At 35.7% G+C, this 21,672-nt stretch overlaps 1 protein-coding gene across 1 annotated transcript in view; it reads left to right on the top strand.

Annotated features, from left to right (window-relative positions):
• The window catches only part of ZNF454 (zinc finger protein 454), a 103,714-nt gene that overhangs the window by 21,958 nt on the left and 60,084 nt on the right, over positions 1 to 21,672 (top strand). Inside the window, exon 5 of the mRNA XM_070233722.1 lies at positions 7,241 to 9,374. Within this exon, the coding sequence (XP_070089823.1) occupies positions 7,241 to 8,796 (1,556 nt within the window). The 3' untranslated portion in view covers positions 8,797 to 9,374. Of the gene's footprint in view, positions 1 to 7,240 lie in introns of the transcript that reaches the window.

Raw genomic sequence — 21,672 nt, 5'->3', positions numbered from 1 at the left:
CGGCCTCGAGATCAGAGTCTTAAGGACTATAACATACATTACTACTGAAGTGATATTATTTAGAACCACTTTAATAAACAGAGCCAGAGATTTATTAATAGGCCATTTTATCTTCTAATTTCATTCCAACAGTACTCTAAAACATACCTATTTAAATTTTAACTTTTTGCAAACTAAAACTTTGCTTTTTGTAATTATTCGATGAACCATATAATATCATTGTAACTGGAATTATTGAATTATGGCCTTAACCAAGTTTTAATATTTATTAAATTCTGTTTTATACTCTCTTAGCATTATGTTAATGCTCCTTTACCTCGTTCTGTTCTTGGCTGGCTTATTACTGATGCTTGACTGCTTTTCAATATTGCATACAATTTGTTATCGACTCTTTCTCGAGGCATAAACTCCCTACCTTCCTGGCTTGCAACTTTGGCTTCCCCTTATGTTTTGACGCTTACGCAGAGTAACTCAATGCCTACCTGCTTCTCTCTTTGGGTTGGTCCTGAAGCCTCCCCACAACCCGACTATCGTGTAATGCAACTTCTTTAAGAGTTCCAAACATGTATGTCTATTAACTAAGAGTATTTGACGTTGTTCAGAAAGATGAAAGTGCTGTGTTTAAGGAAGATTAATAAAACAAAAATGTTGTTTGTAATTTGAGTGCCATAATGAGGATTTATAGGTGAGTAGGACACGATTTCTGGTCTTAAGTCACAGGGTAGAAGAGAAAACTATATGATATTAATGGATTTCCTAATATTGAACCAACATTGCATTCCTGGAATAATGTGGTGTTAGAATCTGTTTGCTAAAAATAACTTTTTTAGAATGTTTGCATTGATGTTGTGATGTATGGTTTTCTTTCTTTGTATTGTTTATCTGGTTAAGGTTTCAATATTATTTTCCTTCATAAAAGGAATTAGGAATTTTTCTTCTTTTCAGTGCACTGGAATAATTTATAGAATGTTGGGACTATCTGATGCTTCAAAGTTTGATAGAATTCCCCTGTGGTTTTTTGTGGGATTGCTCTTTAATAACTTTATTTATTTATTTATTTTTTTAAAGATTTTTATTTTTTCCTTTTTTCTCTCCAAAGCCCCCCAGTACATAGTTGTATATTCTTAGTTGTGGGTCCTTCTAGTTGTGGCATGTGGGACGCTGCCTCAGCGTGGTTTGATGAGCAGTGCCATGTCCGTGCCCAGGATTCGAACCAACGAAACACTGGGCCACCTGCAGCGGAGCGCGCGAACTTAGCCACTCGGCCATGGGGCCAGCCCCAATAACTTTATTTTTTAATGAAAATTGGTCTATTCCAACTTTCTAATTCTAATGGGGTCAATTTTGGTAACTGTATATCTAAGAAATTATCTATCTCAAGTAGGTTTTCAAACTTATTTGGATAGGGTATCTGTTCTCTTCATTACTAATTTATGCTTTTGTCCTTATAATTTTCTTCCATGGCTTTCTTTTCCTTTACTTTGTTTTTCTAGTGTTGTGAGCTAGGAATTTAAATAGAGCCCTACTTTACCTTTCCTGTGCTCCTGTTCTCATCTTCTTGGTTACCTTTTTCATATTTTTCAATTCAAAGTGGGGTTAATCTTTCTGGTGGCCGCTTTAGCTCTTCTTCAGGCTCTTTAATAGAGTTGCTCCTGTCTTTCTAGCTTTTTTCTCAGTCTCCCGTTGCTCACCACAGAGCCTTATATCTGAGGCAGGGATGGGGCAGGAACACATGGGACTGTTGCTGGGAATGGTTGTTTTCTCTCTCGCTTTTTTTAAACAGCTATATTAAGATATAGTTCATATACTCTAAAATTCACCATTTTAGGTGTACACTTCAATGGTTTTAAGTATATTCACAGAGACCTTCAACCATTACCACTACCTAATTTTAGAACATTTTCATCACCCCCAAAAGAAACCCTGTACCCATTAGCGATCACTCCACATTCCCCTATCCTCATCACCCCTGGAAACTACTAATCGACTTTCTGTCTCTACAGATTTGGCTATTGTGGACATTTCATGTAAATGGAATTATACAGCATGTGGCTCTTTCTATTTAGCTTCTTTCACTTAGCATAATATTTTCATGGTTCATCAATGTTGTAACATGTATCCATACTTCATTCCTTTTCATGGATGAATAATATTCCACTGTATGAATACACTTGGCTCCCTCCCCAACCCTTGGTAAAAGGTTCGTCCATGTGATAGCATCTATCAGAATTTCATTTTTTTTAAGACTAAATAATATTCCATTGTTGTTTATCCATTCATCTGTCAACGGACATATGGGTTGTTTCCACCTTTTGGCTACTGTGAATAATGCTGCTATGAACATGGTTGTACAGATATCTCTTCGTGTTCTTTCAATTCCTTTGGGTATATATGCAGGAGTGGAATTGTTGGAACACATGCTAATTCTCTGCTTAAATTTTTAAGGAACTGCCATACCGTTTTCCACAGTGGCCGCTTTATTTTACACTCCCACCAGCATTGCATGAGGGTTCCAATTTCTCCACATCCTTGCCAACGTTTATTTTCCGAGGTTTTTTTTTAAAATATATAATAGCCATGCTAATAGAGGTGAAATGGTATCTTGTGGTTTTGATTTGCATTTCCTTACTAATTAGTGATGTTGAGCATCTTTTCATGTGCTTATTGGCCATTGGTTTATCTTCTATGGAGAAATGTCTATTCAAGTCCTCTGCCCATTTTTGAATTGGGTTATTTGTTTTTTAGTGTTGAGTTGTAGAAGTTCTTTATGTATTCTGGATATTAACCTTTTAGCAGACGTAAGATTGGCAAATATTTTCTCCCATCCTGTAGGTTGCCTTTTTATTCTGCTGGTAGTGTCCTGTGATGCACAAAAGCTTTTGATTTTGATGAAGTCCAATTTGTGTATTTTCCCCTTTGTTGCCTTTGCTTTTTTGGTGTCCTATCCTAGAAATCATTGCAAAATCCAGTGTCATGACGATTTTGCCCTAGGTTTTCTTCTAACAGTTTTATGTTTTACATTTAAGTCATGGATTCATTTTGAGTTAATTTTTGTGTATGATGTTAGGTAAGGGTTCAACCTCATTTTTTTTTTGCATGTGGATATCCTGTTTTCCCAGCACCATTTGTTGAAAGACTGTCTTTTCCTCATTGAATGGTTTTGGCACCTTGTCAAAAACCATTTGACCATATATGTGCAGGTTTATTTCAGGACTTTCTATTATTGGTCGATATGTCCATCTTTCTGCCAGTATCGTGCTGTTTAAATTATTGTAACTTTGTAATAAGTTTTGAAATCAGGAAGTGTGAGTCCTCCAACTTAGTTCTTCTTAAAGATTATTTTGGCTTTTCAGGGTCCTTTGAGATTTCATAGGAATTTTAGAATGGATTTTTCTATTTCTGAAAAAAAAACATCATGGGGATTTTGATAGAGATTGCATTGAATCTGTAGATTGCTTTAGGCAGTATTGCCATCTTAATATTAAGCCTTACAATCCATGAACACGTGACATTTATCAATGTCTACTTTCTTTCTAAAATTTTTGTAGTTTTCAATGTACAAGTCTTTGACCTCCTTCTTTGAGTTAATTCTTAAGTATTCTTTTTAATGCTTTCATAAATGAAATCCTTTTTTCTATTTCTATTTCTGTTTTGGATTGGTCATTGTTAGGGTATAAAAACAACTGATTTTTGTGTGTTGATTTTTTATCCTGCTACTTTGCTGAATTTGTTTATTCTAACAGTTTTTTTTTCTGGAATCTTTAGGGTTTTCTACATATAAGATCATGTTATCTGCAACTGAGATAATTTCACTTCTTCCTTTCAAACTTGTATACTTTTATTTCTTTTTCTTGCCTAATTGCTCTGGCTAAAAGTTCCAATGCTATGTTGAATAGAAGTGGTGAAAGTGGGCATGCTTGTCTTGTTCTTGAACTTAGAGGAAAAGATTTCAGTCGTTTACCATTGACTATGATGTTAGCTGTGGACTTTTCTTATATGGCCTTTATTACATTGGGGTAGTTTCGTTCTGTTCCCAGTTTGCTGAGTGTTTTTCTCATAAAAAGGTGTTGAATATTGTCATGCTTTTTCTGCATCACTTGAGATGATCATGTGGTTTTATCCCTTCATTGTGCTAATGCGTTAATTGATGTTCATATGTTGAACCATTCTGGCATTCCAGGGATAAATCTCATTTGGTCATGGTGTATAATCCTTTTAATATGATGCTGAATTCTGTTTGCTAGCACTTTATTGAGGATTTTTAAATCAATATTCATAAGGAATATTTCTCTTTAGTTTTCTTTTCTTTTGTAGTGTTTTTGTCTGGCTTTGTTACCAGGGCAGTGCTGGCCTCCAGAATAAGTTAGGAAGTGTTCCCTCTTTTTCAATTTTTTGGAAGAGTTTGAGAAGAACTGGTGTTAGTTCTTTACTATTAGGTAGAATTTGCCAGTGAAACCTTTGGTCCAAGGCTTTTCTTTGTTGAGAGGTTTCTAATTACTACTTCTGTTACCTTACTAGTTATGTGTCTATTTAGATTTTCTCTTTCTTCATATTCAGTCTGGTAAGTTTTGTGTTCCTAGGAATTTGTCCATATCTTCTAGGCTGTCCAGTTTGTTGTCATACAGTTGCCCATAGTTCTTTCTTGTAATCTTTTTAATGACTGTAGAATCCATAGTAACGTTGCCACTTGCATTTCTTATTTTAGTAATTTAGGTCTTCTCACTTTGACTCTTAGTCTCACTAAAGTTTTCTTTCTCAATTTTGTAGCTATTTTCAAAGAACCAGTTTTGATTTTGTTGATTCTATTTTTCTGTTCTCTGTTTTATCTGAGCTCTTACCTTTATTATTTCCTTCCATTTGCTAGCTTTGAGTTTAGTTTGTTCTTTTTCTAGTTCATTAAGTTGTAAAGTTAGATTTATTACATCTATAAATTTTCCTCCCAGCACTGCTTTTACTGCACCCCATAAGTTTTAATAAGTTGTGTTTTTGTTTTCATTTGTCTGTAGTCTTTTCTAATTTCCCTTGTGATTTCTTTGTTGACACATTGGTTGTTTAAGAGTGTATTGTTCAATTTCTGCATGTTTGTGAATTTTCCAGTTTTACTTGTAGTGATTTCTAATTGCATTCCATTGAGGTTGAATGCCTCTATGATGCCTGTATTTTTAAATCTGTTGAGACTTGTTTTGTGTGTGACACGTGGTCTATTCTGGAGGATGTCCCATGTGAAGACGTGTATTCTGTTTTTGACAGGTAGCATGTTCTGTGTGTATCTATTAGATCAATTGCTTTATTTGTTGTTCAAGGCCTTGATTTCCTTTCTTCCCTTCTGTCAAGTTGTTCTATCCTTTATTGAACGTGGGGTATTGAAGTCTCTATTATTGTAAAATTATTTCTCCCTTCAGTTTCATTAATTTTTGCTTCATATATTTTGAGGATGTCTTACTAGGCATGTAAATGTTTCACTCGTATTATTTTCTTGCTGAATTGAACCTTTTATTAGTATATAACGCCCTTCTTTGTCTCTTCTGACTTTTTTTGTTCTTAAGTCTGTTTTGTCTGGTACTAGTGTAGTGCTGCAGCTCTCTGTTGGTACTTCTGTTTATATGAAGTATCTTTCCATCCTCTCACTTTCAGCTAGTTTGTGTCTTTGGATCTAAAGTGAGTATTCTAATAAGTAGCATATAGTTGGATTACGTTTGTTTCTTTCCATTCTGCCAATATCTGTATTTTAATTGGAGAGTTGATCTATTTATATTTAAAGTAATTACTGATATGGAGGAATTCCTGCTGTTTTGCTGTTGGTTTTCTATATGCCTTTTATCTTTTTGTCCCTGATTTTCTGCATTTTTAATGCATTTATCTCTTAAATCATATAGAAAATAAAAAGTGGAGTTACAAAGCAAAATTATAATAGTACTAATTTTTATATTGACCATGCATTTACCTTTACCAGAGATCTTTATTTTGTCATGGCCTCAGGTTATTGTCTAGCATCCTTTCATTACAACTTCAAGGGCTCTGTTTAACAATTCTTGTAGGGCAGGTCTGCTAGAGACAAAATCCCTTAGCTTTGTTTACCTGGGGATATCTTAATTTCTTCCTTTTGCTTTCTTTTTTTGGTGAGGAAGATTGGCCCTGAGCTAACATCTGTGCCAATCTTCCTCTATTTTGTATGTGGGACACAGCCACAGCATAGCTTGACGAGTGGTGTGTAGGTCCGTACCCAGGATCTGAATCCATGAACCCCAGGCCACTGAAGTGGAGTGCATGAACTTAACCACTACACCACCGGGCTGGCCCCCTCTTCCTCATTTTGAAGGAGAGTTTTGTCACTTAGAGAATTCCTTGTTGACAGTTTTTTTTTTTCTTTCAGTACTTTGAATATATCAACCCACTACTTTCTGGCCTCCAAAGTTTCTGATGAGAAATCTGATGATATTGTTTAAGATCCTTTATACAGCAAGTCTTCTCTCTTGCTGCTTTCAGTGTACTCTCTTTAGCTTTGGGTTTGGACAGTTTGATGAAAGTGTGTCTCAGTGTGAGTCTCTTTGAATTTATTCCATTTGGAGTTTATTAAGCTTCATGATTTATAGATTCATACTTGCATCAAATTTGGAAAGTTTTCAGCCATTATGTCTTCAAGTGATCTCTCTGCCCGTTTCTCTCTCTTCTCTTTCTAGGACTTCCACATGCATATTTTGGTCCATTTGATGGTGTCTCACAGGTCTCTTAGGCTCTGGATTTACATACAATATGATATACTGTAGTAAGTGGTATAATGAGGGGACTGGATTGTTGGAGCTCAGAGTTAAGAAAGGATGCACAGAGGAGCTAACATTTGAAGTGAATCTGAAGCCTACAGAGAAGTTTGGCATGTAGGAAAAGGAAGGAAGACATCATATCATGGAGATAATTTACGAGTCTGTCATAGGCTTTGGGTACCAGACAGCATTCCAATTCACATTTCTCCTCTAATCCCTTCTCTCTAGTCTCCATTTTCCTGGTTACTCTTACACTTTTACCTTCTTTAAATGCTTCCTTTATTCTTTTATTCACCCTACTACTTCAGCCCTCACTCATTATTGTTTTTATACAGTGTAACTTCTCGTATTTTCTCTTGCTATTATCTTTTAATCAGATACCAAGCCCTTATTTAGGTATCATTAATATTCTGTCTACACATTTAGTTTCAGCCAATAACATGAATCATTGGCATTTTCTTTGTTTTTGCTTTTTTCAGGGTGTAAGAGCAGTCCTAGAACCACAAAGTCAACTCAAACTCAAGACTCCTCATTTCAGGGACTTCTAAGGAAAAGACTCAAAAAGGATGAGCCCTGGAACTTCATATCAGAAAAACCCTGCATATATGAAGACAGATTAAAGAAACAGGACAGAAATGAAAGTTTACAAATAATTTCAATGACTCATAAGAAAATCCTCACTGTAGAAAGAAGCCTTATTGAATTTGGCCAAAATTTTAGCCTGAAATCAGTCTTTGTTAAGCAGCAGAGGGTTGCTAAAGAAAAAATACCATCAAAATATGAAATACAAAGAAGTAGCTTCAAGCAGAATTCAAATTTACTTAACCAACCAAAAATCAAAACAGCCGAGAAGCGCTATAAATGTAATATATGTGAAAAAGCCTTCATTCACAATTCATCCCTTCGTAAACATCAGAAAAACCATACTGGAGAGAAATTATTTAAATGTAAAGAATGTTTGAAAGCCTTTAGCCAAAGTTCAGCTCTTATTCAACATCAAAGAACTCATACTGGAGAGAAGCCCTATATATGTAAACAGTGTGGGAAAGCCTTCAGCCATAGTGCATCCCTTTGTAAACACCTAAGAACACATACTGTGGAAAAATCCTATCGATGTAAAGAATGTGGCAAATCCTTCGGCAGAAGGTCTGGCCTTTTTATACATCAAAAAATCCATGCTCGAGAAAATCCCCATAAGTATAATCCAGGTAGGAAAGCATCTAGTTGCAGCACGTCCCTTTCTGGGTGTCAGAGACATCATTCCAGAAAGAAGTCCTATTTATGTAACGAATGTGGCAACACCTTTAAGTCGAGCTCATCCCTTCGTTATCATCAGAGAATTCACACTGGAGAGAAACCTTTTAAATGTAGTGAATGTGGGAGAGCCTTCAGTCAGAGTGCCTCTCTCATTCAACATGAAAGAATTCACACTGGAGAAAAGCCGTACAGATGTAATCAGTGTGGGAAAGGCTTCACTTCTGTTTCACGTCTTAATAGACATCAAATAATTCATACTGGAGAGAAATTATATAATTGTAATGAATGTGGTAAAGCCTTAAGTTCCCACTCAACACTTATTATTCATGAGAGGATTCATACTGGAGAGAAACCGTGTAAATGTAAAGTGTGTGGGAAAGCCTTCAGACAGAGTTCAGCTCTCATTCAACATCAGAGAATGCATACCGGAGAAAGACCCTATAAATGTAATGAGTGTGGGAAGACATTCAGGTGTAACTCCTCCCTTAGTAATCATCAGAGAATTCATACTGGAGAGAAACCATATCGATGTGAGGAATGTGGGATATCTTTTGGCCAAAGTGCAGCTCTTATTCAACATCAAAGAATTCATACAGGAGAAAAACCCTTTAAATGTCATACGTGTGGGAAAACTTTTAGACAAAGCTCATCACTTATTGCCCATCAGAGAATTCATACTGGAGAGAAACCCTATGAATGTAATGCGTGTGGGAAACTCTTCAGCCAGAGGTCGTCCCTTACCAATCATTATAAAATTCATGTTGAAGAGAACCCCTAGAAAGTAGATTTTCATGTGTGAGAGCCTTGGACCAAAGCTTATCAGAGAATACGTACCTGAGATTGATTTAATAAAATAATGAATGTGAGAACACTTTCAATTTTAGTTTAGTCCTTACCAAGTATTAAAACCGAAGGATAAACCTTGAGTATATAATAAATACGGGGAATACTTTCATACCTCTCAGTCGCTTTTTAAAATATCTTGAGACAAATAATTCACAATGCAAGTATTGCTTTTGGCCATTTGTAAGATAAAAGATGGGTTTTTTTCTATGTATATAGCACTGTATGCTATATGGAGTATGTAAATGTGAGAAAACTGAGTACAGGGGTGCTGGATTTCTCCTTAGAAAGACCAACTGTATAAGTTAGTAGCATATTTATTATAACATTTAAATAGCAAACAAAAGAATTGATCTTAAAATATATGCATTTTTAGAACAAAGGACCAAATAAAAGATAAAAACAAACTGTAAACTACCTCTTAGTCTCTGGAATTTGCCTTTTCCTAACCTGTTGTCAAACTTTCTGCATGGATTTCATTAAAAAAGAGAAATAAAATCTGTTTTCTTCCTCCTCGTTTTTCTAGTTATTTCCAAACTACACCAGACAGTCTTCCAAATTTTTTACATAATTTCTAAGTTTGTTCTCAGAATAATTTTTCTTTGTTGCCTAGAAGATATACTTATTATATCATTGTATTAGCTATGCTGTGAATATCATGTAAGATTCAGGTGAGGTAAGTAGGAAACATACAGTTTGTTTAGGCACTCACATCAAGGTTAAAGCTATTAATATTTTTTTAGTTGGCTGCAAAAGAAATTCTAAGAAATAGTTGAAAGAACCTATCACATGTGGCAGTCTTGGAAAGAAAGTAATTTCTTGAAATAAAAGCCTCTTTTCCCCTCTTGTGGTTTTCTAGTTTTTAAACTTAAGACTGCAAAGAAAAATAAAAGAAGGAAAATAATTCCAAACTTTCAGAACTGTTTTACACAGTAAATATTCATTTAACCCCGGGTTTGGACCAGGTACTATTCTGGGCACTGTCAATTGTACAGAAGAAAGAAGCCCTATCTTCAAGAGGTCATGAATTGAGTGGGTGAGAGCATGGGGTTGAAGGGAATATCAAGTGAGTAAAGCAAACTATCATATGTTGAAGTCGTTTTCACAGAGAAATAGATTATGATGATAACTGTGTTGCAGAATGTAAATGTAGAGATCTGCACAGGATGCCGAAAGAAGGAATGGATCCTGGGGAGACCCAGGGACAGTGCTGCCAGAGCCCAAGTTTGAAAGAATAATAGGAATTCTAAGAATTAATGAGGAGAATGACAGATGTTGAAACTTGAGAAGAAGGCAGAGGCCAGATAACCACAGGTCTTATTTCCCATTCTAAGGAATTTGAATTTTATTCTGAAATTTATGGAATCAGATTTGGTGTGAGGGAAACTGTCCTGGCAATAATGTAGAGAATGAATTTAGGAGGTTACAGACAGCTGAGGAGCCTGAAGCCTGGAAGTATGGACATACAGTCATTTAACTGTTAGTGAATGAGGCTCTAAACTCAAGAACAGACAGTGGGATGAAGAATATGTGACAAATATTAGTGTAAAATACATACGGCGTGGTTTTTGCAATCGAATAATTGGCTCCCAGGTTTCTACCTTGGTTAACTGGATGGATGGAGTGCCATGCATCAAGTAGGCAATACAGGGGGTCAACAACTTTGACTTTATGCATGTAAAATTGGCCCTAAAGTCTAAAAGGGAAATGTGAGCCAGAAGACTAGAAGTAGGAGTAAATAAAATAATAGTTGGTAGTCAAAACCATGGTACCTGAAGTTGGCCAGCAGAGAGATTCATTAGAATGAGAAAGGGGTAGGATCAAACCCAGCAAAATATGTATATATAACCAATTGTGGAAAAAAAAGAACTGGACTAAGAAGAAAAGGAATGGGACTTCAGACAGGAGAAAAGCCAGGAGAGTGATGTCACTGAGCCCAAAGGAGAAGTGAACCTCAGACAGGCAGTAGTGTTAGTAACGGGGAAAGAATAAAGTGGAATTGGTAACTAGGAGACCTGGTAATTGGAGACCTGGGCAAGAGCAATGTCAGTGAATTAGGGTGAACACAAGTCAGACTTCTGTCAGATTATTATAGGAAAGTGAGGACTAGTATGCTGTTATAGACTGTTTCAAGAGGAGTAAATGCAAGGGAAGTAAGGATGGCTGTATTTAGAGGGGAGAAAATTATTTAGGGAGCATTTATATTTTAATGATTGAGGCAATAATGTGTACACACGTTGAGGGTGAATTAAAGAAGAGATCATTGAGTGGAACAAACTTTCTGAGATGTTATGAGGGATTATGAGCATAGGTGTAGGAATGAACCTTAACTTTAGGCTGGAGGGAAAAACCTACAAAAAGATGGGAATGCAAATAAGTGTGTCTGATTCAGATGGGGAAGGAATTTATGCCTGTGGATGTTATTTTCTGTACAGCAGGAGAAAGATCTCATTTTTTAAGAAACTGATTACAGTAGCAATTTTTGGATCTTTGCTTTAAAAATGTTAATCAAATTAATGACATTCAATCTTTGGCCATTTTTTAGGAACTTGGGGGTCTGTGTTCACTCCCTACTCTTGTTTCAATAAGAAAGCGCCACTTGTATCAATTTTATCAGTTTAAGGTGTGTGTTACTTTTTGTTTTTTTAAGAAAAGAATTTCCTTCTGAATTAAAGTTTAATAACTACTCAGGAATGGGGAGAAAGAATGCTTTAAGAGGGTGATAAGCCTGAAGAGAGACTGGAAAGAAATGTAGGAGTTCAACAGGTGTGTGGAATTGATGGAAAGGTTTTCACAGGGAGAAAGTTTGTGCAGTGGTGAGGCATGAGAGGACGTGATGTGCACTCACTGTGCTGTTGTAAATTTGTAAACTTCATTTTCCAATTACTTGTTACTAGTACATAGAAGTACAATTGATTTTTGTATATTGACCTTGTATCCAGTAACCTTGCTAAAATCACTTTTTTCTAATAGCTTTTTTGTAGATTCTATTTAATTTTCTGTATACACAATTGTCATCTGAAAATAATGGCCATTTTATTTTTCTTTTGTAATTGTAATATCTTTTTAAAATTTTTCTTATAGCACTGTTTAGCACAGGCCAGTACAATGTCGAATACAAATGATAACATTCAGTATTTCACCATTTAATATGATGTTAGCTATAGTTTGTGGACATCTGTTATCAGAATAAGGACATTCCCTTAGATGTCTAGTGTGCTGTGAGTTTTTATCAAAAATGGGAGTAGTATTTTGTCATAGTCAGCTTTCTTCTTTGATTGAAATGATCATAGTGTTTTTCTCCATACATTTAATAGAGAACTACATTGACTAGATTTTTATGTTAACCCATGTTATATTCCTGAAATAAATCCTACCTGGTCCTGATGTATCATAATATATGTGTATGTGTACATAAGATCAGGTTTCTTCCTTAATAAATAGGAGCTTGATGAAGTGATCAAGATTATGTTCTAAGAACTCAGAGCAGAAATAATTCTTTATTATCCAAGTCTGAAGGATGGATGGGATCATAATACCTGGAAAGGAAGGGGAAAGCAAGGATAAGAGTAACAGGAGTAAAAGGCTCAGAGGGAGAATAAATGCAGCATCTGTAGGGACCAGTGGGGAAACTAGCCTTGCTTATGTAAAGGGCTCCTGATGGGATCAAAGAAAAAATAATTTTGTAAATGAAAGCTAGAATTAGGCTGTCAAAGACCTTGAATGCTCCTGCCCACCCTGGTGTCTTTCCTATGTGGCCCTGCGTAGCAGGCCATGCCTCCTGTCTCTAGGACCTGTGAGTATAATTAACCTTATTTTTTTTCCTGAGCCTCTTCTGAATCTCTTCTAGTCACAGCTGACTGACCAGCTCATAAAATACGAAACAGCAAGCATTTCTCCAGACTTGAATTGGACAACTTAGATGATATAGACCAATTCCTTGAAATGCGATCTGAATAGTTCTATAACTATTAAGGAAATTTAATTCATAATTGAAAATCTCCCTCAAAAGAAATCTCAAGGTCCAGACTATTTCACTGGATAATTCTACTAAATGGTCAAGGAAGAATTAACATGAATTTTATATACTCTCTTCCAAAAACCAGAAGAAGAGGGAGCACTTCTCAATTCATTTCATAAGATAGTATTACCTTGATATGAAAACCAAAGAGTACAAGAAAAGAAAACTGACCAACATCTGTCATGAATAAGTAACAAAAGTCCATAACAAAATAATAGCAAATGGAATTCAACAATATATTAAAAAGGTTATAAACCATGATCAAGTGGGTTTTTTTCCATGAATTTAAGACACGTCTAATATTTGAAAACCAATCAATGTAATCCTTTCTAATAGCATGCTAAATAAGAAAAGTCACATGATCATATCAATTGATACAGATAAGGCATTTCACAAAATCAAACACCCAAATATAATAAAAACTCTCAGAAGAATAGGAATAGAGGAGAACTTCCTCAACTTGATAAAGAACATCTAGAAAAACCCTCCAGCTAACCTAATACTTATTGGTAAAAGACTGAACAATTTCCTCCTAAGACCACGAACAACACAACTACCATATGACCTAGCAATTGCACTCTGGGCATCTGTTAGAAAGTATGGAAAACTTATGTTCGCATGGAATTCTGTACATGAACTTTTAAAGCTATTGAGTATGCATACCATATGATTCACCCACTTAGAGAGTACAAGCCAATAGTTCTTAGTATATTCAGAGATAGGTGCAACCATCACTACAGGCAATTTTAGAACATTTTCATCACTTCAAAAAGAAACCCCATACTCTTTGGCTGTCACTGTCCTATCTCCCTCTATACCCCCCAACCCTAAGCAACCACTCATCTATTTATGGCTCTATATATTTACCTATTCTGGACATTTCAAATGAGTGGAATCGCATAATACATCATCTTTCATGACTGGCTTCTTAAGAAAGTTTTCAAGGTCTATTTCATGTTGTAGGTATCTTTTATATCATTTTTGTATCCTTTTAATATCATTTCTTTTTATATCTGAACATTCCGTTGTATGGATATAGTACATTTTGTTTATTGATTCATCAATTGATGGACATTTGAGTTTTTCCTACCTTTTGGCTATTATGATTACAGCTGCTATAAACATTTGTGTATAAGTTTTTGTGTGAACGTATGTTTTCATTTCTCTTGGCTATATACCTGGGAGTGGAATTGCTTGATAGTACGGTCACTCTGTTTTACCATTTGAGGACCTACTAGATGATTTTCCAAATTTGTTCCACCATTTTACATTCCTACCAGCAGTGTATGAGGGTTCCAATTTCTCCACATCCTAACTAACACCTATTTTCTGACTGTTTTATTCTGGCCATCCTAGTGGATGTGAAGTGGAATTTCACTGTGGTTTTGATTTGTATTTCCCTGATGGCTAGTGATGTTGAGCATTTTTTCATGTGCTTATTGGCGATTTGTATATCTTCTTTGGAAAAATGCCAATTAAGATAATTTGCCCATTTATTAATTGGGTTGTCTTTTTTTGTTGAGTTGTGTATTCTTTTATGTTCTACATACTGGTCTCTTGTCAGATATATAATTTGCAATTGTTTTTTCCCATTGTGAGTTATCTTTTTTTTTGATAGTACACTTTGAAGCACAACCATTTTTAATTTTGATAAAGTCCAATTTTTCTGTTTTCTTTTCTTATGCTGTTAGTTTTATATCTAAGAATCCATTGCCAAATGCAAAGTCGTGAAGATTCTCTTACGTTTTCTTCTGAGAGTTTTGTGGTTTTAGCTCTCATATTTAGGTCATTAATCCATTTTGAGTTCATTTTTATATAGTGTTAGTAGGTGCACAGGGTTGCTGGACCCAGTTCCAGTATATGTGTGTGTAGAGGCTTCCCCACAGCAACAAGCAGTTCTCAGCTGCCAAAGGTATCCAAGAAGTCAACTCAATTTTGACACTGTCTACTCGAAGATACAATCAGATTCCATAGGGAGGGGGCTCAGTCCCACAAGACTGTCCTCCGCTTAAGATCCCAGTCACATGCCTGGGTTTTTACCTGTGCTTCTGACCAATCGGGTACAAACTGGAGGTTCCAATGACCCCCTCCAACTCGGATGCCAATTGCAAGTCCAGGTTGTTACTTGTACTTCTGACTGACTGGCTATAAGTCAGAGCTTCCTACAACCTCCTCCTTGGGTTCAATTAATTTTCTAGAATGGTCTTTAGCACAGTTGTCAAAAATCACAAAACTCAAGAAAACTCGTTTGCTCACTAGATTACCGATTTACTACAAAGGATATTAAAGGATATGAATCAACAGCCAGATGGATAGATAAGGTGAAGTCCTGAACAAAAGAGCCTCTGCCCTCGTGGAGCTTTGGACCCAGCATGGTGGCATATGGAAGAGTTCTGGTTCCCCAACATAGCAGCTCTCCAAAAAAGGGGGGCGTTTTATGGAGGCTTCGTTACATAGTCATGTTGACTAAGTCACTGGCCATTGGCAACTGATTCAACGAAGCCCTCCTTCCCTACCTGGAAATCAGGGGATGGGACTGAAAGTTCCAGTCCTCTGATCACATGGCTGGTTCTCCTGGCAAACAGCCCCTACCCTTGAATGGGGTCTTATTGCTCAGGAAATTCCAAGGGATTTGGGAGCTGAGAGTCAGGAACTATGGATGAAGGCCAAATATATCTGAGAAGTATGTTTCAGTCATCTGAATGAACAAATATATATGTTTCTTATAAATCACAATATCGCAGTAGGAGTCACACTTCATGCCTTTGCATGGAAATCCAGTTGTCCAAGCACCATATGTTGAAAAGAATATTCTTTCCCCATTGAATGGTCTTTAGCACCCTTGTCAAAAATCACATGGGTTTATTCCCGGGCTCTCAACTTTATTCCATTGATCTCTGTATCTATCCTCATGCTAGTACTACACTGTCTTGATTACCATTGCTTGGTAGTGATTTTTTTAATTAGAAAATATGAGTCCTCCTTCAATATTCTTTTTGTTAATATTGTTTTGGCTGCTGTGGGTCTCGTGGAATTCTGTGTAAATTTTAAAATCAGATTGTCAATTTCTACAAAGAAGTCAGGTGGGATTCTGATAGAGTTTGGATTATCTCTGTAGATCTTTTTGGAGAATAATGGCATCTTAACAATATTAAGTCTTTCAGACCATGAACATGGAATATTTTTCCATTTAATTAGATCATCTTTCATTGCTTTCAACAGTTTTTTAGTATTCAAAGCCTAAGTTTTACATGTCTTTTATTAAAGTTATTCCTAAATATTTTATTCTTTTTGATGGTATTGTAAATGGAATTGTTTTCATTTCATTTTCAGATTATTACAAGTGTATAGAAATACAACTGATTTTTGTATATTGATCTTATATCCTGTAACCTTGCTAAACTTGCTTATTAGTTCTAATAGTTTTTAGTGAATTCCTTAAAATTTTCTATATGCATGATCATGTAATCTGCAAATAGAAATAGTGTACTTCTTCCTTTCCAACATGGAGGCCTTTTGTGTCTTTCTCTTGCCTAACTTCTACGGCCAGAACCTCCAGTACATGTTGAGTAGAAGTGGCGATAGTGGACATCCTTGTCTGTTCCTGATGTTAGGGAGGAAGCATCCAGTCTTTCACCACTAACTATGATGTTAGCTGTAGGTTTTTTGTAGATTATCAAGTTGAGGAAGTTCCCTTCTATTTCTGTATCTTTGAGTGCTTTTATCATGAGATTGTTGGATTTTGCCTCATGCTTTTTCTGTATCTATTGAGATGATCTTGCAGTTTTTATTTTTTTATTTTATTGCCATGGTGTTTTACATTCGTTAATTTTTGGATGTTCAATGCACCTTGCATTCCTGGGATAAATAAGTTTTATTCATACTGTATAATTCTTTTTATAAGTTGCTGAATTTTGTAGCTAGTATTTTATTGAGGATTTTTGCACCCATATTCATAATAGTATATGTATAGGATAGCATAGAATATCATAACAGATATTGGTGTTTTTCTTATGTTGTCTTTGTCTGGTTTGATATCAAGGTAACACCGACATCATAGAATGAGTTGGGAAATGTTTCTTCTACTTTTTGGAAGAGCTTTCAAATATTGGTATTAATTCTTTAAATGTTTGGTAGAATTCAGTGGTGAGACCATCTGGGCCTGAGGTTTTGTGTGTGTGTAGTTTTTAAAAATTTTCTAATTCAGTCTCTCTTCTTGTCATAGATCTATTCAGATTGTCTAGTTCTTCTTGAGTCTATTTAGGTACTTTTGGACTGTCTAGGAAATTGTCTGTTTCATCTTAAGTTCTCTAATGTTTGGTATACTTTTTTTGTGTGTGTGTGAGGAAGACTGGCCCTGACCTAACATCTGTTGCCAATCTTCTTTTTTCTCCCCAAAGCTCCAATACATAGTTGTATATCCTAGTTGTACATCCTTCTAATTCTTCTATGTGGGACAGCACCTCAGCATGGCTTGATGAGCAGTGTATAGGTCCACACCCAGGATCCAAACCTGCAAACCCCAGGCTGCCAAAGTGGAGCACACAAACCCAACCACTATGCCACTGGGCAACCCCAGTATACAGTTTTTCTTAAAATCCCTCTCTAATCTTTTTTATTTCTATATAGTGGTAGTAATATCCCCTTTTTCACTTATGATTCTAGTAATGTGAGTCTTCTCTCTTTTTCTCGGTCAATCTAGCTAAAGATTTGTCAATTTTGTTGGTCTTTTAAGATAACAGCTTTTGACTTAATTGATCTTCTCTAACGTTTTCTGGTCTTCATTTCATTAATTTCTATGCTAACCTTTATTATTTTCTTTCTTCTGCTTCCTCTAGTTTTAGTTTGATCTTTTTCCAGTGTCTTAAGGTAGAAGGTTAGGTTATTATTTGAGGTCTTTCTTCTTTTTTAGTATAGGCATTTACAGCTATAAATTTCTCTCTAAAGACTGCTTTAGCTGTATCCCATAAGATTTGGTTTATTATTTCTTCATTTTCATTCATCTCAAGAGTATTTTCCAGTATCTCTTTTGATTTGTTCTTTGACCCATTGATTTTTTAGAAGCATGTAGTTTAATATCCACATATTTGTGAGTTTTCCATATTTCTGAGATACTGATTTATAGTTTCATTCTATTGTATGGAAGAACACGCATTGTATTATTTCGAGCCTTCTAATTTACTGAGGTGTTTTTTAAATTGCAAACGTGTAGTCTGTCCTGGAGAATTTTCCATGTGGCCTTGAGCTTAGTGTTCTGCTGCTGTTGGAGGAATTGTTTTATAGATGTCTATTAGGTCTGCTTGGTTTATAGTGTTCTTCAAATTTCCATTTCCTGTTGATATTCTGCCTAGTTCTATCCATTATTGAAAGCAGGATAGTAAAGTCTCCAACTATTATTGTTTAACTATCTAGTTCTCCCTTCATTTCTGTCCATTTTTGTTTCACATATTTGCCGCTCTGTTATTAGGTGCATTTATGTTTTTAGTTATGTCTTCTTTTTTTCTCTGATTAAGGGCTTTAATGCACAATATATAAAGAACATTCAGAGTTAAATAAGGAGACAAACAACCCCCCCCCCCCAAGAAATATTTGAACCCTTCATCAAAAAAGATACACAAATGTCAATTAAGTACGTGGAGAGCTATTCAAAATTAGTTATTTGGGAAATGCAAATTAAAACCACAGTGAGATACCACCACACCAGAATGCCTGAAATTTAAGACTGACAATATCAACTGCAGACAGGGATATAGTACAACCAGAACACTCACACGTTGCTGGGAGAAATGCAGGCTGCTTCACCTACCTTGAATTATTTTATCTTCTTGATGCAGTGGCTCTTTTATCACTATAAAATGTCCTTCATCTCTAGTAACATTTTTTTTTCAAAGTTTACTTTTTTTGGTATTTGTATAGCCACTCCAGCTTTACTCTGATTGCTCTTTGCATGCAATATGTTTTTTCATCCTTTTACTTTCCATCTGTTTCTATCTTTGACTCTAACACATATCTCCTGTAGACAGCATAGAGTTGGATCTCATTTTCTATGTAATTTGACAACCTCTGCCTTTTGACTGTGTTATGTAATCCATTCACACTTAATATGTTTATTGATATAGTTTTATTTACAACTACACATTACTTTTTGTTTTCTCTGTCTCACCTATTTTTTGTTCTTCTATTCATCTTTTACTGCTTTCTCTTACATTTATTAGATATTTTCTAAAATAGCATTTTAATTTCTATAATTTTTTCACTATGATTTTTAAACTTATTTCCTTAGTGCTTCCTCTAGGACTTACCTTATACATCCTAACTTATCAAAATCAGCTTCAGATTTATTCTAACTTAATCCCAGTGAGAAATAGAAACACTGCTCCTATATAACTCTATTCTCTTTTACCCCTTTTGTGCTGTTATTGTTATACATATTACATCTATAAATGTTATAAAACCAACAGTACATTGCTATAATTATCTTATGTAATGTTTTAACTTTTAAAGAAGCTTTGAAAAGAAAGGAGAACAAGTAAATATTTGTAGCTTTTTTAGATAAACCACATTATTGATCATTTCTGGTTCTCTTCATTGGTCCCTGTGGATTCCATTTAACATCTGGAATTATTAGCCCAATACAGCTTTGCTTCCTCCACCCACCTTCTTTGTGCTGTTATTGACAAATATAGAACATTTCTAAATGTTAGGCCTAACAACAAATTATATGCATATTGTTTTATAGAATTACTTTTCAAATCAGTTAAGAGAAGGATAAGAAATATGCATATATACTATCTTTTATAATTACATAATTACCTTTTCCAGTGCTCTTTGTTTTTTCATGTGGATTCAAATTACCACCTGAAGAACTTCCTTTAATGTTTCTCACAAGGTGGGTGTATTAGCAACAAACTCTTTGTTTTTGTTTATCTGGTGATGTCTTTGTTTCATCTTCATGTTTGAAAGATAGCTTTACTGAATATATGATTCTTGGTTGACAGGTTTTTTCCTTTGAGCTCTTTGAATATGTCATCCCACTGCTTTCTAGCTCCCATTGTTTCTGATAAGAAGTCAGCTCTTGCTCTTATTAGGTTTCCTTTATAAGTGACCAGTTGTTTTTCTCTTGCCGTTTTCAAGATTATCTCCTTGTTTTTGGCTTTTAACATTTTTAATGTGATGTGTCTAATTATTGATCTCTTTGTGTTTATTCTACTTGGAGTTTGTTGAGTTTTCTGAATATGTAGGTCATTATTTTTCAGTAAATTTGGGATATTTTCAGTCATCATTTCCTCAAAATATTTTTCTCCTCTCTTCTCTCCTATCTTGCTGGTACTCCTATTATGCATATATTGGTGTGCTTAATGGTGACTCACATTTCTATGAGTCTATTTTTATTTTCCTTCATTCTTTCTTCTCTCTCTTTTTCAGATTATATACCTGGAGCCGGGTATGTAATCTGGATTACAACCCTTATGCCTATGATAGAATAATAAGAACCAGACTTGCCTATAGCATCTAACAAGTAAAAAGCCAGATGAAATACATGAACCAAACATTTTCAGATACTGGACAATAGGAGCACAGGACAGTGTCTGGAGGCAGGAACCAAGTGAGGGGTCCCCACAGCGGCCACAGCTCAGAGCCTGCAGAGAGCTTCCAGGACACAGTGAGAAGGGGGTCCAGGCAGAGGGTGGAGTTACCCCTGAGTTAAGGAAATAGGGTTGAGAATTTGAAGAGGGAAAGACAGCTAGAAATCTAGGGTTCAAGTATCAAAGAGGAGAGAGCTGCACAGAGACAAGAAAGTTCTTGTGGGTGTTTGCTTGACTCCTTGCTCACGCACTGATCAGTGTATGCACGTGAGCAAACTACCCAGACTGGGTAAGAGCCACCAGAAAGAAGCAGGCTGAACAATCTTGGGGTCACTTGGAGCCAGGAAGAATTTGTGTCCCCAGCAGCTAGAGTGGAAAACCTCCTACCTGATGAGTCATAGTATCTAAAAGAACCCTCAAAAAGACCAAACTTTTCTAACTAACTGCATTACAAAACAAAGTCCAAAAATAATTAAAGGAATACTTTGATGGTTAATTTTATGTCAATTTGACTGGGCTAATGGATGCCAAGATAGCTGATAAAGCATTATTTCTGGGTGTTTCTGAGAAGGTGCTTCTGGAAGAAGTTAGCATTTGTATGGTGGACAGAGTAAAGATGTGCCCTCACCAATGTGGGCGGGCATCATCTAATCCACTGAGGGCCCAAACAGAACAAAAAGGTGGAGGAAGGGTGAATTCTCTCTCTGAGCTGGGACATCCATCTTCTCCTGCCCTTGGATATCTGGACTCCTGGTTCTTGGGCCTTCAGCCTTGGACTGAATTCTACCACCAGCTTTCCTGGGTCTCCAGCTTGCAGATGGCAAGTCAGGATTTCTCAGCCTTCATAACTGTATGAGCCAGTTCCCATAACAAATCTCCTCTTATATATAGCTACATATATCCTATTTTTCTGTTTCTCTGAAGAACCCTAACTAATACAAACACAAAAAAATTTACCAACCAACAACAGAAAATTCTCAATATCTAGCCCCAGTCCAAAATTACAGGGCACGCAACAAAGCTGAGAAACTCAATTCATAACAAGGAAAGAAATCAATCAATAAAAACCCACCGATAAGTGATATTTATGAAAGAGTTAGTAGACAAAGACTTGCAAATAACTATTATATACAGATTCCCTACAGTCACAAAGGTGAAGGAAAGCATGACCCTCAGAAGATAAATGGAAAATATAAAAATGACT

The sequence above is a fragment of the Equus caballus genome, chromosome 14 (assembly GCF_041296265.1).
Source record: "Equus caballus isolate H_3958 breed thoroughbred chromosome 14, TB-T2T, whole genome shotgun sequence".
Lineage (NCBI taxonomy): Eukaryota > Metazoa > Chordata > Mammalia > Perissodactyla > Equidae > Equus > Equus caballus.
The sequence above is the reverse complement of the archived record's forward strand: the minus strand, read 5'-3'. Positions and strand labels throughout refer to the sequence as shown.